A 16682-nucleotide genomic window follows, 5' to 3' on the forward strand; every position below is an offset into this window, starting at 1 on the left:
CGAAAAAGCATACACAACCAATTGCGCAGACAAATTTTTTTTTCTTTTTTTTATTTATCCTTTTTTCGCATCAAAAACATTCTTTTTTTTCTTTTGCTTCTTGGTTCGTTCATGAATACAAAAGCAGCAACTGTTTAATCAATTTCTCCCTCCTCTATATCATTTACAGGACTTGGAACACTAGCAGCAGGCTCAATTTCTTCCTCCTCTTCATCGTCTTTTATGTACAAGCCAAGTTGCTCCAGAGGGTTACTTCCACCAAACCTAAAACCGCCTAAGCCATCCTGTGAGTGATCTGGGCTTGTTTCATCTACAGAGCTTGGTAACTGCTCCACAGGGGCAGTTCTTAGCATTTCCAGATCTTGAAGAAACTGAGAGTTCTCATTGATTTCAACCGTCTTTTCTATCTGTAGCACACGTGGCATCAAATGTCCCAATAAATATCCACACAAATTAAAGGGCGCTATTTCTGCAACATGAGGGTGTGACGATTTACCTGCAGCAATGCCTGCCGTGCTGCTTCTCTCTCAAGCTCCCTCTTCCTTTTAGCCTCTGCTGCAGCTTCTGCTTCAGCTCGCCTTCGAGCATCCTCGGCCGCCTTGGCTTCTGCTTGTAACCGCGCTTTTTCTGCTCATATATTGGCAACATAATCAGTTGCTAGATCTCAACAAAAATTCAGTTTAATAAACCAGGAGATGTCTATGAATTATCAACCCAGCACTGCAAACCACACATACATGCACACACTAAGGAATTGATGTAAACCACTAAGTATAACTTTAAACGTAAAGATCACAACCTTTCTTCTGTTGCAATTCAAGTTCCTCCCTCTCCCGCCGCAATTTCTCAGGATCTCCTTTGTCACCCTGATCTCAGCCAGATCAAATTGCACCGGATCATATCCAGAGTAGAAAATACTTGCAAAATGGATACATACAAACACGGTAAGTATACAAGTAGCCTGACTCTGTAACCCACCTGATTAAGTGTTTTCTCTCGAGCTCTTAAAATGGTATCAGCAAAACGATTCTTCAATACAGCAGCCCTGTACTGCTTCTCAGGGGAGACCGGCCTCTCTGTGGGAGCACTGTCCCCTAAATTTTTTTGAGAGATGAACAATGAGATACTACCACAAACCCACGTCATAAGTTTTTGTTTTTGTTTTAACTCTTAGGCTTACCATCCTGACAACAATCTGACTCAACAGGACTTGGCTTCTGCTGGGAACTTTGTTCAACTTGATCCAACCCACTATCAGACTCTGCAAGATCCCATGGATTAGAAATATTAATCATCAATAAGAAATTCAAAATTCATATGCACAATCATTTCAGAGAAGTGTAGGCCATGTCTATAGGAGAGTACAACCAAGATGGTTGTTAAAATCATTGACAGTCCCCAAATGAACTAAATTTATGCCCAATCTACAAGATAAATATAATAATCAATTATCGGATTGCAGCATATAAGGTATCATGTTTATTAGAGATGAATGAAACCATAGACAGATCAAATGCATCTGGCAACACAAAACAAGATATGCTCTTCCAAACCCTTCCATCTCTATTTTAAGCAGGAAGGTACTTCCTCTCTATTTATGACCCCGCTTTAATTAGATTTCCTACTGCTTTAGAGGCTTAAGCTCTACACATAAGAGCCTTTTGCAGGAATAAGAAGAGGCAGGCTTCGATATTGTTAAATACAACAGAGTTTCGCCTTTCTTTTCCTTTTCCCTTATTTTCTTGGTGTTCTTAGTGAAAGCACTTTTTTTTTTCCTCTGTTGAGAAATCCTACAGAAAGGTTGTGTCCTTGTTTCCCACCTCTTTGTCCACTACTGTATGAGGTAAGGGGTCTTTGCTGGAGAAAACAGCCATTTGATTCTGTAGTGTTAAAAAAATTGAGATCATATAAGCAATATTACTCAAAAGACATTCTTCGAAACTATACAAGCAAGATTACTCATTTATTAAACACAATCATTCAATGGTGATATCCAAGCTAATTCTACCATAGATGGTGTCCAGAAAGTGTACCCTGCCCAGGACATTGTCAAAGGATTCCCTAATATTTTCTATAATCATGTACTCTATTTTCTACACACCCTGTGTTTCTCTTTTATGGTTTTTCAAGGAGTGGAAACTGTATACCAAAATTATTTCTATGTAACACCTAGCGAATGGAAGGAGGAATGTGATTTTATTTAAAAATACTCACGATTTCCTTCAAGGGGATTATCAATTGTCTTTTCATCTAACTGAGCTCCAGAACCTACAGTTTCTGGTACCTGAAGAACAATTAAGTATGACATCAGGTCCACCAGTCAAACCACCAACAATACACTACTGTACCATACAAAATCAATAGCACAGCACAACAACCATCCATCATGAGAGAAGCAATTTTGATTTATATATTTAACATAAATTGTCCCACAGCTTAGATGCATTTACCGGACTTGAGGCCTTAGCATCATCACATTCACTCTCAGAACTGCTAGAATCTGAATCTGTGAAGCATACATAAGATACAAAATTGTTTAGTGTTTATGAATTCACAAACAGATCGAATTCACATTACTCTTTCACCAGCATAATAACTCTTTGTTTTTCCTCCATTCAATTAAAAGTCAAACATCATATAATTGAAGGCATGAAATCAGAGAAATAAAAGTTTGCTCTAACAAGCTCTACTCCAGTGAAGAAAAGGGAAATCATTACCAAAACTGTGAAAAACCTCAAACAAGGACGAATAGTCGAGAAACAAAACATATGAGGGACCTAACCAAAGAAAGACCACAACAGAACAAACTCAATTTACCGCTGGAGCTGCTTGAGCTGATGCCTTTACTAATTTTATGGCCTGTATCCTTTTCTATCTCCACAGGAGGATAGCTTGAGACAGGAGGCTCATTTCCACCAATATCAACATCCTCATCGGCTGGGTCATTCCCTAGAAATGCATATACGTGAGAGGCAAAAACAAAGTGTTTCATACGTCCTAAAACTGAAGTCAGAATTTATATATGCAAGGAGATGAAGAAGAATATGACCTTTGCATGGCTGCATGGATGAATTGCTCAAACCTGATTCGTTCAAAAGCTGCAATAATAATGAGAACAATGTATGCTTCAGGCATATATAATCTAATTTGATTCCAGGAACAGGAAGAAGGTGAGGTCGAGTTCATACCTCTATTGAACAAGGTTCAGCCCTCACATGGTTCTTTTGTTTCTCTTGCAAATGCTCATTTAAAAGCTTCCGCAATGTGAACAAGGTATCATCACTTAGATCATCAACATCAATCTCAATCTCATCCTCCTCAGAGTCATTTCCATTTGAACAATGTTCCCTCAAGAAATCAATGATGAGTAAAGGTATTTCTCCATGCAAAGACTCCAAATCTCTGCTCAGATTATGTTTCTCCTCCTTTGTCATTACCTGCTTAGCAGGCTCAGACTTGACTTCATGGTGCAGCGACGTGATCATCCTCTTTTTCGCAGGGGGCAATGGCTTAGGTGTTTCTACCGCTTCACGAGGACCAGATTTAGCTGGTGGTGGTTGGCAATCAGCCTTTGGCAGTTTTTTCTCAATGGTTTTCCACCTGACTTCAAAAAATTTACTAAGAGTATCAGCCATGACATAGACATCATTTGTTGGTGGATTGTAGGTCATAGCATTCGTGAAGGTAGTCCTGACATCAGCAGCAAACTCCAATGGGCTTGAATAAGATCCTGAAGCTATCTTGGTCTTTACTGTACCCAAATCCATTGGATGCTTGATGACAGCGAAATAATCCGGAATCTTCAACTTCACCACATCAACAGGGGTATTGAAAACCCAAGAAAATTGATGGGACATTAACCGTTTCAATAGTGTCTCGCATTGTTTCATAAGAATCACACTAGCAGTGCTAGGTGCTGAAGCCTGATTCACTGATTCAACCCGCCCAGAAGTGCCTGGATTCCATGCCTGTGCTTTCGAAGCCACAGGATTCAGTTTTTTCCCCTGGCCAGTTAATGCCGATGACTTACGGAGATTTTCAATATGTGGCCCATTCCGGCCATTGTTGCAGCTGAGGATGTCACTAGAAGAGGACACAGTAACACCATTGGTTCTGTGCATTTCAACTTTCTTCTGAAGTATTCGGATATGTTCAAGTTCCATTCTCAACCTATGTAGCAAATCTTTCCTTTCGGAGGACAACATGTTTGACAGGGGGAGAACTTCTATGGGCACGCCAAAACTGTCGCATTTACTAGAATTCAAACTAATACATTTCCTTGTTGGAGCACTTGAATCCTCAGAGGCAGTAATTTCGGCATCAATTCGTCCAGAGCTACCAGAGCCCTCGCATTCACCAGCCTGCTCAAAAGCACCACCATAATACAGTCCCCGTCCAGGATTCTTGTTCTTCTTGGCCATCGCACTATTCTTCATAACAGAACAAAAAGGGGTCAGTCTGGTTGCTTAGGAAGGAGCAATAATATCCATTTTCGAGGAAACAAAACAGACTAAGAAGAAAGCTTCGTACAGATAGTTTCATTTAAGAAACTTACAAAAACTAAATAATCAAAACGAAGGAAAAAAAACAGCAGAAGAAGAAGAAGAAGCACAAATCACCAAGTTTAACAACAGTAATTTCAAATCTTGGGTAAATTCCAAAGCTCTATCTTTACACTCCAAGTATACAACCCTAGAATTGAATTAAAACCCTAATCTTGAACGGCAACTAACTCGACAAAGTTCAACCATATAAAACATAAATCTTCCAAAATTTAAAGTGACCCAAAACCCTAGAAAAATACCAGGAGCTATTGCTTAGCTGCCCAATTGAGTTCCAAAGCCCTCTTGCGATCAAAGTTACACAATCTTCTGCGCGAGGATAAATCAAGGTTCAGAATTCTAGAGAAATAAGATAGAGAAGCTGAGAAGGGTAGAGAGTACACCGTGACTAAAACCCTAAAAAACCTTAGAATTGAACGCTGTCCGGATCACGACCCGTACCGACCGAAACGACTAAGAAGACGACCTTCAACAATGAGCCTTCTTTGTTTCCCACAGAAGAGCAAAGCCCACGACTTTGGCTCTCGCCAGCCAGTCCCTACTTCAAAAATAATAAAAAGAAAATGAAAAAGAGTTTTTTTTAAAAACGACACTGCCTTGACTGTTAAGCCTTCTCTTTTAAATCTCGGTTAAAACAGATGTCGGCCCTTGGATAACTGCTATACACGATATTTTGCGATTTCAGCCGTCCGATCTGACTTTAGCGGTTATGCTGATGTCAAACTTATTAGTGTGTGATTAATTAGGACAAATAACAATTTACACTTTATAATTTACCACAGAAAGGGTTTTAAAACCCTCAGTCCAGCTCTCTTGCTCTCTTGCTCTCTTGCTCTTTTGCTCTCTTCCTCAACCGGCGGCGTACTTACTGGCCGGAAACAGTAAGTTCCGAGCTTAGGGTTCTTTTTTAAGCGTTTTTTTTTTGTGCTTTTAGACAATCTGATCACAGAGAAGAGTAAATAACTTGTTTGAGAAGAAGATAACCAAATCGCTCAAGGTAAGCTTTCCCGCTTTTTTTTTTTTTTTTTTTCAATTTTGCGTAGAATTATGGAACACCACCGGAATTGGATTTTTTCAATGTTGCATATAAATATTGGTGATTTGATTTGAGCAAATAACGTGCCTTTAAGATGAGCCAATATCAAGCCAAGTTTACAATTATCAAAAGCGTCAGTGTCTGCCTATAAGTTTTTTGGTGAATTCTTTTCTTTTTTTCTTTTTGTCCAGTTTTTTGGTGAAGTAAGGGATATGACCCATACTTCGTATCTCACATTTGGCAAGGCTTTGTAAGAATTCTTAACTCTGGATCTTCATACATTTTTATTTACTTGTTTCCTGGAGATACTTCGCTGTGTCAGTTTGGATTGCTGAGAAAAGTGAGGAAAAGGAAGAGGATTCAAACATAAAATTAGTGTCGTTTTGGTTTAGGGTTTAGGGTTCGTTGAGTTTTTAAGCCAAAAAGATTTCCTCTTTTTGCGTTGGATTTTTATGTCCTGAAATTCAAAACTTCTGCATTTTCTCAAAAATAAATAAAAAGGATGGTATGTTTCAGAAATGGTCGAGATTGATTTAAGTTGAGGGCTCCTTTAATAGAGTGCATTTGCTTCTCTAGGAATTTTGGAGCAGGAGCAGTGCGAAGGTCATTGAACTTTCAATTAAACTTTCCCCACAAGTTTTTTATCAGGAGCATTCGGATGGAAAATAATAATCACAACTGTAGCCTAAGAGGTGGCAAGGAGGATTCAAGAGGTGCCTTGGTTGTTCTTGAAGGCTTGGATCGTTGTGGCAAGACTACACAGTCTACTAGACTAGTTGCAAACTTGGAAAGGTTAGGGCATTCAGCTGAATTGTGGCGGTTTCCTGACAGAACGACAAGTGTTGGGCAAATGATATCTTCTTATCTTTCCAACAAATCCCAACTGGATGATCATACCATCCATCTACTCTTTAGTGCCAACCGTTGGGAGAAGAGGTTTGTTGTGTTATTCTTTGCAATGTGGTATACTCTGTTTCTGAGCTTTTCTATAATAGGACAGATATTGCACTTGTTCTGATTGTTGTTTTAGTTTTTAACTGATGTCAGGGGAATGCAATGATTGAGTTGTGTAAAAATCTGGTTTGAGTCGAGAAACCAATGCAGCATAGTGATCAATAAAATATGTTAATGAAATCATAAGCACATATGTAAGCAGTGAAGGTAACTTCAGTTTTATGGCTAGTGAGGAAACAAGTGATTGATATTTTTGTTTCTGTAGGCTTCTAGTCTGTATGGGCATCCAAAGCAATTGTTTTTACAGGTCCTGGTGCTGGTTTACATCAAATTTGTCAATAACCTCATGTATTCCACAGTTAGATTTCTCAGCTCCCCGAATGAGACCGATATATGGTTGCAGGATGTTATTTCAACAACGCATACTTTAGAAAAGATAAATTTTGAGGTGTTTCCATGTTATGTTTAACTTACAAGTTAAACTGAACCATCTAATGAGTAAGGGCAGAGTACAAATATAAAGCTCAGTATCATGTTTGCTTAGGTTTTCATCATGTGGCATGGTTCTCTTAGGCGGTGCTTTACAAAAGATGGGGAATAACTTATGAGGGGGGAAAAAATCCTTGTCCCTTGTTGTATGGCATAATCATTGGCTTGTTAATCTGTTGAATCCCTATTTTGAGTACTATAAGAGTGTGTACACTTCAATGTTTCCTGAAATCATTTCTTGGATGAAGAATGAGGTGGTCACAAATCAGTGTACTAAATCTGTAATGTTTATGCAGATCATTGATGGAAAGCAAATTGAAAAGTGGAATCACCCTTGTTGTTGACCGTTATTCTTATTCGGGGGTGGCCTTTTCATCTGCCAAAGGACTTGATATTGAATGGTGTAAGGTGGTGAAATGCTTTTTTTTTTACCCCTAATGATGTTTATCTTCTCTATCTGATGGAATTTAAAAACAACGAAGTATTCTTTCCCAGGCTCCTGAGATTGGGTTATTGGCTCCAGATCTTGTAGTGTACCTTGACATACCACCTGAAGTAAGTAGTCATTCTAATGTTTGCAGTGAGGGAAGAAAAACACCAAGACTTAACCCATATTTTGCAATTTTGGATGTTGGATTGTTAATTTTCTGTGTAATTATACATCTAATTTTGAACATGGTTAAGGACTTAATTTCCTCTTTTATTGCTTGTTACTTATATGGTCCGACATATCTTCTGCGACACAATTTTTCACAGTTAATAGCTTATATGGTCTGACATATACTCAAAAGAAATTTCCTAGATAAGCATCAATTTTGCAGAGTTAATAGCATCCTCGAAATAAAGGAGCAATGTATATTGTTGGCCCTTTATGACTAACTGCTGATATTTTAAGGGGCTTATGCTATGCCGATATATATTGTTTATGAAAAGGATCACATGGGCCTTAGTATTGTGAGGATTTTGAAAATTATATGGAAGCAGAAATCTTTTGCCCTATTGAACTGAAATTATAATTGTCAGAAAGCTGCTGAAAGAGGAGGCTACGGAGGTGAGAGATATGAGCAGCTTGAGTTTCAAAAGAAGGTTGGCCAAAACTATCAGGTCCTCCGTGGTCCCACTTGGAAGGTAGTTCATTGATCCATTCTTAAATTGCATTGCAATAAAGAATCCCGATATTTGCTTCTGATTGTGATGCTATCTTGACCGTGTCATCCTGGATGCAATTTTCAACGAGTTATAAATTGGTACTGGAATATTGAATCTATTTTCCTGTAGTGGCAGTTAAAGAATAAATTGAATGGTTGTTCATAAAAGATAAAAAGAAAAAGAATAAACTGACCGGTAAATAAAGTCACCTCACACAAAGAGCATGATGGCAAATCCAATTTCTTTGCCTGATGTCAAATTTCCTTCTGCTTCCCAACAAATGCTAATTCGAAATCTGTTCCTTATATATAACATCTACACTGGCTGGACTGCCATTATCTGATGAGTACACATTTTATGTTGAAGTGATGCTGCAAGTTGGTATTCATTTTATAGTAACCAAATTCAGGCTTACCGCAGTAGTTGTTAAAACTTTAATCATGAAACAACTAAGCCTGCTAGACTGTCAAAAAAAATTGGTTTGCATTGAAGTTATTATTGGGTGAGTTGAGTTATGTGGATATCGTGAAGAGATAAAATTTATTTTGGCCTGATGCAGATCATAGATGCTTGTTCGCCCATGGAGGACATTGAGGAACAGTTGCAAAATACGGCATTGGATTGTGTAAAAACATGCCAAGAAGGGATACCGCTCTCATGTCTCTGGTCCTGTTAAAGTTCTGTTCTCTTGAACAGGGGAGACGCATGTATCTTTCCAGGGTCCAATGCCCTCTCTCTTCCTAGTGAGCTAGCTGTGCAGATTGCAGGGCTTACTGAGTAGTGAACGAACTTGTCCTGTTCTGTTTCGAGTATTTCATCTCTGATTGTAACTTCATAAATCTTTGCATTTCAAAAGTAGGTTTGCGTATCTTATTAATGTATCATCACACTTTGTTTTTTACGGAAATAGATGAGATTGCAAATTTGCTTGAATGAATTTGATTGTAACCATCGCAGTCTGTAGTGAACAAAAACTTACAATTTTTGTGGTCAGGAACAAAATACAAATTTGGACACGAGGGTGGACGCGCATAAACTAGTAACCAAAAACATAAAAGAAATATCCTTTGGTTTTGGGGCTCTTGTTGATCCCCCATTTCAATTTTTTTTTTTTTAAACATAAAAGAAATCAACTGCGGCGCTGGTAAGCTCTTATACGCCCGTGGCTGCTGCTCCTTAGATTCGGGCTTAATTGAGATTATAATATTATAATCTTAGGGTTTAGATAACTATGGTGGCATCTATTCAACTTTCTAATCAGTGGTTAGGCGGCCAACTATACATACATATATATATATATATATATATATTGAGGCATCCCTCAAATATTTGAGGGACACCTTTAGGGTCTTATACGAATTTTTTTTCAACGATCCGAAATTATATATTTTTTAAATCTACATTCATATATCATCCTTGCAAAGAATTAGACAAATCGGAAACCGTTTCAACATCCAATTGTGTCCTACAAAATCAATAAATACGGTGTTTCAAGAAAATACTAAAATTTCAATAACTCAATTGAGAGGTCAAATGATATCATATTCAAGTGATTTTTTGTAGATATGATCTTTAAATAATTATCTATAAAATAGACGGTTTGGATTAGTGTAATATAATGCGGAGCGGGCCTTACAAGGATGTCCCTCAAACAAGCTTATACCCTCAATGAAAGCTATATATATATATGCATGGGCATGGCCACTTAATTGACTCAGCAAAAGAAAGAGTAATTTGACTCATCTCCATCCAATCATCTTATGCCAGCCTTTGATATTAAATTATTTTAATTTGATGCAAAGTTTAAAAATGATAATTAAGCTAAGCTATTAGGAATCAAAAGCTATTATCTTAAAAATGATAATTAAGCTAATCTATTAGATATTGTATGAGAATTTGAAGCCTCGGGAAATTAAGCACGTTTCACGAATACTGGGTGAAGATTATTAATGATTACGAGAGTCAAAAGTTTTAGCAGTTCCTGAAGATTCTAAATTATAACGGCTTGTTATTGTTGTCAACACCATCGACAAATATAAATATATATATATATATATATATATATAGTTTTCCCATCAGGAAAGTGACCTTCAAGTTTATGATGTGATCGTGAATATATATATCAGCTCTAGAGGAAGATATATATATATATGTCTGATGCTGATGGAAACAGTTACTGGATTAGAAACTGATAAGACAAAATGGAGAAGTATTGATTCTGATGAAGACATGTGCATTACTGGATTAGAAAAGACAAGAAAAAACATAAAACATAAAACATACCAGGATTTGAAACACTAGATGGTGTTCTAACAGAGGTTTTTACATAGCTTCATGCATGTCCCCTCTTAGCTTCATAAGTGGTGATCCACCACATGTTTATCAGCTGCTTTGCGGTTGCTAAATCTGTTTAGATTTCTTCCAAAGCACTCCTCTTCCATTATATATATCTTTTCATCGGTTGCTAGTTAACAATTTAATAATCTGATACTGCTTAATTACGTACCAATATACACTTTCAAGACTCTATTTGAAATTATTCTTCAGATCCTCATCAGAAGTTGGCCGCCTCACAAATTAAGATCAAACCCTGTTACAACAATCCTATCATATCGTTTAGCCACAAAACTTAAATATTAACATATATTTATATCAAAATAAGGAAAGAACCCCTAAAAATGGGATAAGATGCAGTTTCAATGGCGGTTTAAGTTGGGATTGACCATTTATTCAAAACAAAGTTAATCAAACTCATCCTGGTCCCTGCCCCCAAAAATATCAGGAAGAAAATAATCTGTGGTTGGCTAGGAGGTTTGGGGAAATAATATCCTATATCATGAAGAGTTTTCTATTGCCACTCAAGCTCTGGATTAAAAGAAGAATAACTTAAAAGACTACCGCTTGTAGTTTAGAGGTCTCAAGTTCAAACCCCTATGACATCTTGATAGTGTGTGTGAGAGAGAACCTCACCTCCCTTTGTAGTTTAGACTATCGCTTGTACTAAAAATAAAAAATAATAACACAGAAGATAGGATTTTATATTTCAAATTCAAAGTTTAATTAAATATTAGATGCCAAGCACAGTAGGTATTGTTGGGAGTCCAGCCTCTATATACTATAAACAATCTCGTAAGTTTGATTGAGACATGAATCAAGTATTATGTACGTCTGTATACTGTATAATTCAAGCGGGTTCCACGAAGCTGAAACATGTATTCACCTTTTTCTTTCTGACCAATAATAATTCATCTGAACATAGCATGCATGCAACTTAAAGTGAATGAAAGGACTATAATGTGCTCGTATAAAAGTAAAATACAAGTTCAATATGTAATTATATATTTTGCAATAATACACGTGCAAAACTCTATTATTTTCTTAAGATTATAGTTCATTTGGGAATTCAAACGTAAATTCTTCATTTCTCAAATAAAAAAGATTGTATTCTGACAAAACAAAATATGAAAAAGAAAATAGTTCCCCATAAATAATATGTAAGAAGAAACTAGATGAAGCCAATGCTAGTATGCTTATTTTTAATAGAAATTTTAGGATTGCATTCATAATTCAGCTAGCAAAGTCACTAGTCACAAATGGGCATTACAATAACGGAGCGATCTAGATGGATAGTTTATAGCAACACAACAGGAAAAAGAAGAAGGCATTAGTACTAATTAATATTAGTGTGGTTTATGATAATTAATACAATAAATTAATAGTAATACATATTATCTTCAAATTAAATGTACTTGTCACTTTTTTTATAAATATTATCGAGACCTACCCCATTAGAGTGATCGATGCACATGGTACCACTGTACACCCAGAAAGCATCACTCATTCACTCACTATACATATCTTGTTTCTTTTTTCCTGTTTGTTAATCTAACTAATTAAAAGAAAATGACTGATTAATATGTTGCTAATTTGTCCTACCTACCCACGAATCAAGTTTTGCCATGCTTATAATCCCAAAAGCAAGTATTGATTCCATTCTCTACGTACACAACTCTAATTGGTGAAGTTGATCACTGCACCCAACTCATACAGATACAGATGTACGTGTATTCTATACATATACGCCTAATAATTATCATGAATATATTTACCTGAGATCTGTTATTCTTGGAGTTCAATCTTCCATTCCATCTCTACTTATCTAAAAAACTAAATGATCGACAACTCAACGGCCCAAAGTGAGGGCAGCCTTAACGTCCAGCCTCCATGCAAATCCTCCACCGTCCATTCTCCACAAATCACAAGGCACCATTCGAGAGTACTTCTCCTTACCCACCATGTATTGCAGCTTTACTTGGCATGTGAACGCCCAATGCGTGTACGGCAACTTCTCTTTTATTGCCAACCACACCGCTATCTCCGATGCGTAATTCCCTTGGCTCACCATCCTCTTAAACGCCTCGTTCAGCCACTGAACCCTATTCTCGCCGTCCGATATAAACCCCGGACACGTGTCTCCCTCCAGATTCCTCATCCTATCTGCGTCCGTACATCTCCCAACCCCAAACGTCCCTTGCGCATTCATGCAAGTGCCTGTCACGCACTCCACTGTCACCCAAGATTTCACCATCATCTGCTGCAACTGCATCCCCACCGTCGGATCTGAACAACCACCATCCATGTAACTGCTCAGCCACATGGGGAGGCCCTGATCTTCCCCTATGGGAGGATTCTTATTATTATTATTATTACTTACCGTACGATCTAAATCGTACCAAGATCCGCCGTCCGTTGAGTGGTCGGTAACAGTACTCTCAGGCAAGAGCTGCAGGGTCCTCCCCACGCCATTAGGAGCAGCTGCAAGGTCGTCTTTTGTAATTTGTTGTTCCTTTTTCTTTCTTCTATTATACCCACTATTGTTCTGAACCCTAACGTATTTTCTCTTCTTTCTTCCACTTGTCAAAACTGAGTTCTTGTTTCCGGTCGGACCTGTAGCTCCGGTATCCACCGGTTTCGGTGCGATCGGCCGAAATCTGAGCATGGTCCGATTCGTAGTAACTGACTTATCTACCTCCCCAGCAGCGCATCTTAGCATCTGCCACCCATCTCCGCCCTCCATATCTACGCCTCCTCCGATCTTCAACAAACAGCCACCTCTCTCTCTATCTCTTTCTTTCCTTCTCTATCGTCGGAATGGGAGCTCAAAATGAAGAGATAATTATATAAGTAGCGGCGGCTGTTGTAGTCGCCAGTGAGGTGAGGGGGCGTGGAGAAAACAAAACAAACACAACAACACTCCACCTGAGTTGCTAGGGCTACACTACACCCTCCAAAGCAACAACGATGGGATTTGATTGGTTAATTCTTTTGGGGGTGTGGGGCCCACTGGGAAAGTAGCAACCCCGGCTGTAATTGATATAGGGTCCCACATCTGATCCAATGAGAGGGCATAAGGTGTCAGGCACTGCCGAAAGGAAAGGTACACGTGGGGCTGCCTCGAGCTTAGCGTAGTAATGTTGGCCTTTGGGGAGGTTCGAGAAATCTTATACGTGGTGGTTTTTCATTCGCAAAGAACATCAAAATTCGGTTTCCCAAATACAACCTCTAAAAGCTTACACGCGACGCAACCTGCGTGAGACGCACTCTCGGATGGAACATCACATATACTAAAAAGAAAGGGCAACACGCGAGAGGTATGCGAGTGCAATAGATGAAGTTGTTGCTTTATGATGAGGACGCGTGGATGGTCGGATGGCCAAGTGAATCTTTGGGCAAGATATTTGACGTCATACGAGAAAAGCGACAGTTTTATGTTTATTATTATTTTTTCCATATTAGGAATGAAAAATTTTCTATTATTGGATAACCTTTACTGAGCTTCTGCCACGTGCAATATGCTTGTGTTACAACCATAAAAGACCGACAAAATAGTTCTAGTTTTGTCGATTTTAAAATTTACCAATTTGACGTTTCCCAGTGGCTTAACTTAACCCCTCAGTTCCAAATTGTAATTAACTTTACTATTTATATGAATGATTGAGTCTAGACTCTAGAGTATTATTTAATTATTTATATGTTTTTCTTTTTCAAATACGTAATTAATTGTAAGTTTGCAAGAGGAGGAGAAGAATTGGTTTTGATTTAGTTAGTAAAAGTTGAGCGAGGGAGGGCATTACTTTTACTTTTATAACTTGTTTGTACCATCTTAATAAGGAGAAGAGGACAGAACGTGTAGCAACAAGGATTAAAAAAGAGAGAGGGACAGAACGTGGAAGAAGAAGAAGAAAAAAACATCTTTTGGATGTTAATTATTCCATTAGTTGCGTGTTAGTTAGGGGTTTGTTTTTCTTTTTTAATGAGAAGTAAATTAAGTTTTTATTTTAGAATGATGTGTCATCTTTTAATAAGGCAGCATATGAAGAACATAAATAAAACAGATCATAAATTGATTTCCTCTCGTATTTTGTCAATTTTGAACCACATGGGGGTAGGGGTCTAAAAGATAATTTCGCACGATAAGAAAATGTATGATACATTATACATTTTTAGCATAGAATTAGAATACGGACAATCAAATCAAATCAAATCGGAGTTTCCTTCAACCCGTCTGTGTGCGTGGCTTAATTTGATAGCAACCCCACCTTGTCCTTTTATTTTATTTTCTGTGTATTATTGTTTGTTTTTGAACTCGTTTCCTCCTATTTCTTTCCCTTTTTTACTCCCTGGCAATATGGCAAAGGTCATTTCTCCTCCTAATTATCCCATATATATATATATATATATATATATATATATATATATATATATATATATATTTAAAGCTTGCTTAATTACTTAATTATCCCATATATAAATACCTTATCTTGGATTGCGCTTTCTTCTGCAACCTCTGTCTCTTACATGTGTGTAGCTATATACGAATACTTAGTCAAAAGCTTTAAGAAGCAAGAATTAATAACATCATTATTTTTATTATTATACCTGATTTATATTAGCAGCATCCGTCTGTTGTTGAAGCTCCCTTAAAGTCCCAAACTAAGCGCAGCCTTGATGTCCAGCCTCCAAGCCAACCCACACTCCATCCGCCACACATCACACGGCACCATTTTTGAACACTTCTCCTTCTGCCACGTGTAGTACTGCACCCTCACCCTGCACGTGAACCCCCGGTACGGATACGGCGGTAGATTCGCCTTCGTCACCAGCCACACTATAACCTCCGCCGCCTCCGCCTGCTGCTCCTCACACTGCCTCACCACCATCCTCTTGTACGCCTCGTTCACCCACTTCACCCTGTTTGAATCGTCTGATATAAACCCCGGACACGTGTCCTTCTCCAATATCCTCATTTTCTCCACGTCCGTACAACCTAACCCTCGTACGTCCATGCACGTGTCTGTCACGCTTTCCACCGTCACCCACGACTCCACGGCCATCACCCGAGGCACCACGGCCGTCCGATCTGGCCCCGCCGAAACATATTTGTTCCCGACGGACCTGCTCATCTTAGGGTCGTTCAGGTTCATCCACGTTGGTAGGTCCCGGTTATCCCGGATTTTCGGAACCGTAGGATCTATACTACACCAAGATCCAGTACCTGGAAAACCTTGAAAGTCCGTCTTTTCCGGCATCAGCTGAAGAGTGACGATGGCCGAGTCCAAGGAGGCTTTAGGCGTCTCTTCTTCCGCTGAAGAGCTAGTGTTAATTAATCTCCTGCCGCTGCCGCTATTATTATTAGTCTTCCCAACCCTAATGTACTTCCTCTTCACTCTCTTGCTGGTCAAATGCGGGCTCTTTTTGTCCGGCGAAATCGGACCGGAAGAAGACCCTACGGCCGCTGGTTTTGGAGCAATCGGCCGGAATCTGAGCATTATCCGGTTGATTATCGTCTTATCTTGCGCAAGGCTCTCGCCGCCTGCCACGTGCCAACCATCTCCAGCGTCCATCCACCCTCTTGGCAAGATCTTCCTCTCCTTGCCCTTGGCTTGGATGCCTGATCTCTGTCTGTCTGTCTGTCTGTCTCCCTTTCTCTCTCTTTCACTCTCTATCTCTCTCTACTCTCCGGGAGCTGAAGCGATAATCATAGCAGGAGCGTGGTGGCTGGGTGAGGAACCACCACGTGTCTAGGGCACCACTCCAACAGTGCTGAGAACCCATTGGCTGATTCGTTTGACGCGGGGCCCACCTAAAGTTGGCGTATCCTGGAGGAGTAATTGAGTTCTGTGTTTTGGGGGCCCACGTGTTGGCCAACCAAGTATGGGAGGGTGTGAAGCACTCTTGAAAAAGGGGGGACACGTGGAGTTTTGTTAAGGGGAAAGTATCATTTTCTCTCCTACTCAAGTGGAAATGGGTTTCAACTTTCTATTAAGAAAGGTTCGAGAATATGCACACGTGTTTCCACGAGATTAGCCAAAACAAGTAAGATCGGCTTTCAAAGAGGGTTGGGGAATGGAATGTAGGTGCCACGCTGGCCCTGCAGCGCGTCAACTGCAGCCCAGGATATTGGTTAAACAGTGCGACTTGATTGGAGGAGT

At 39.0% G+C, this 16682-nt stretch overlaps 4 protein-coding genes across 13 annotated transcripts; 1 reads left to right on the forward strand and 3 right to left on the reverse strand.

The window, feature by feature from the left end:
* Positions 1–21: 21 nt before the first annotated feature.
* On the reverse strand, positions 22–5123 carry BET9 (bromodomain and extraterminal domain protein 9). 4 transcript variants are annotated; one of them, XM_021969342.2, is made up of 13 exons: positions 4968–5123; positions 4805–4871; positions 3189–4425; positions 3050–3098; positions 2818–2949; positions 2451–2506; positions 2215–2284; positions 1821–1880; positions 1181–1261; positions 979–1094; positions 800–866; positions 497–627; positions 22–407 (listed from the first exon to the last, which is right to left on the reverse strand). In XM_021969342.2, the coding sequence occupies exons 3-13, from the start codon at positions 4419–4421 to the stop codon at positions 135–137; spliced, it is 2268 nt and encodes a 755-aa protein (XP_021825034.1). In that variant the 5' UTR covers positions 4422–4425; positions 4805–4871; positions 4968–5123; the 3' UTR covers positions 22–134. The 4 variants fall into 4 exon arrangements, with proteins under 4 accessions (XP_021825034.1, XP_088106592.1, XP_021825032.1 ...); XM_088250466.1 differs by having other exon boundaries at positions 2818–2937; positions 3189–4430; XM_021969340.2 differs by having other exon boundaries at positions 3189–4430.
* A 222-nt stretch (positions 5124–5345) lies between these two features.
* Positions 5346–9127, forward strand: LOC110766082 (thymidylate kinase-like). 4 transcript variants are annotated; one of them, XM_021969336.2, is made up of 7 exons: positions 5348–5559; positions 5790–5848; positions 6175–6534; positions 7338–7449; positions 7537–7596; positions 8065–8169; positions 8750–9127. In XM_021969336.2, exons 2-7 carry the CDS (start codon positions 5811–5813, stop codon positions 8864–8866), a joined length of 792 nt encoding a protein of 263 aa, XP_021825028.2. In that variant the 5' UTR covers positions 5348–5559; positions 5790–5810; the 3' UTR covers positions 8867–9127. The 4 variants fall into 4 exon arrangements, with proteins under 4 accessions (XP_021825029.2, XP_088106596.1, XP_021825028.2 ...); XM_021969337.2 differs by lacking the exon at positions 7537–7596 and having other exon boundaries at positions 5346–5559; XM_088250470.1 differs by lacking the exon at positions 5790–5848 and having other exon boundaries at positions 5346–5443.
* Positions 9128–10406: 1279 nt separating this feature from the next.
* LOC148296164 (uncharacterized) lies at positions 10407–16388 on the reverse strand. 3 transcript variants are annotated; one of them, XR_015834515.1, is made up of 3 exons: positions 15130–16388; positions 15006–15058; positions 13724–14870 (listed from the first exon to the last, which is right to left on the reverse strand). XR_015834515.1 is itself a non-coding variant. In XM_021969353.2 (2 exons), the coding sequence occupies exon 1, from the start codon at positions 16092–16094 to the stop codon at positions 15171–15173; it is 924 nt and encodes a 307-aa protein (XP_021825045.2). In that variant the 5' UTR covers positions 16095–16388; the 3' UTR covers positions 10407–10780; positions 15130–15170. The 3 variants fall into 3 exon arrangements, 2 of the variants coding, with proteins under 2 accessions (XP_021825045.2, XP_021825046.2); XM_021969353.2 differs by lacking the exons at positions 13724–14870; positions 15006–15058 and adding an exon at positions 10407–10780; XM_021969354.2 differs by lacking the exons at positions 13724–14870; positions 15006–15058 and adding an exon at positions 10407–10794.
* On the reverse strand, positions 10459–13570 carry LOC110766091 (uncharacterized). 2 transcript variants are annotated; one of them, XM_088250468.1, is made up of 2 exons: positions 12300–13570; positions 10459–10780 (listed from the first exon to the last, which is right to left on the reverse strand). In XM_088250468.1, exon 1 carries the CDS (start codon positions 13265–13267, stop codon positions 12374–12376), a length of 894 nt encoding a protein of 297 aa, XP_088106594.1. In that variant the 5' UTR covers positions 13268–13570; the 3' UTR covers positions 10459–10780; positions 12300–12373. The 2 variants fall into 2 exon arrangements, with proteins under 2 accessions (XP_088106594.1, XP_088106595.1); XM_088250469.1 differs by having other exon boundaries at positions 10459–10794.
* Positions 16389–16682: the final 294 nt, after the last annotated feature.

Source organism: Prunus avium, chromosome 3 (assembly GCF_965620075.1).
Source record: "Prunus avium chromosome 3, drPruAviu1.hap1.1, whole genome shotgun sequence".
In the NCBI taxonomy this organism is placed as follows: Eukaryota; Viridiplantae; Streptophyta; class Magnoliopsida; order Rosales; family Rosaceae; genus Prunus; species Prunus avium.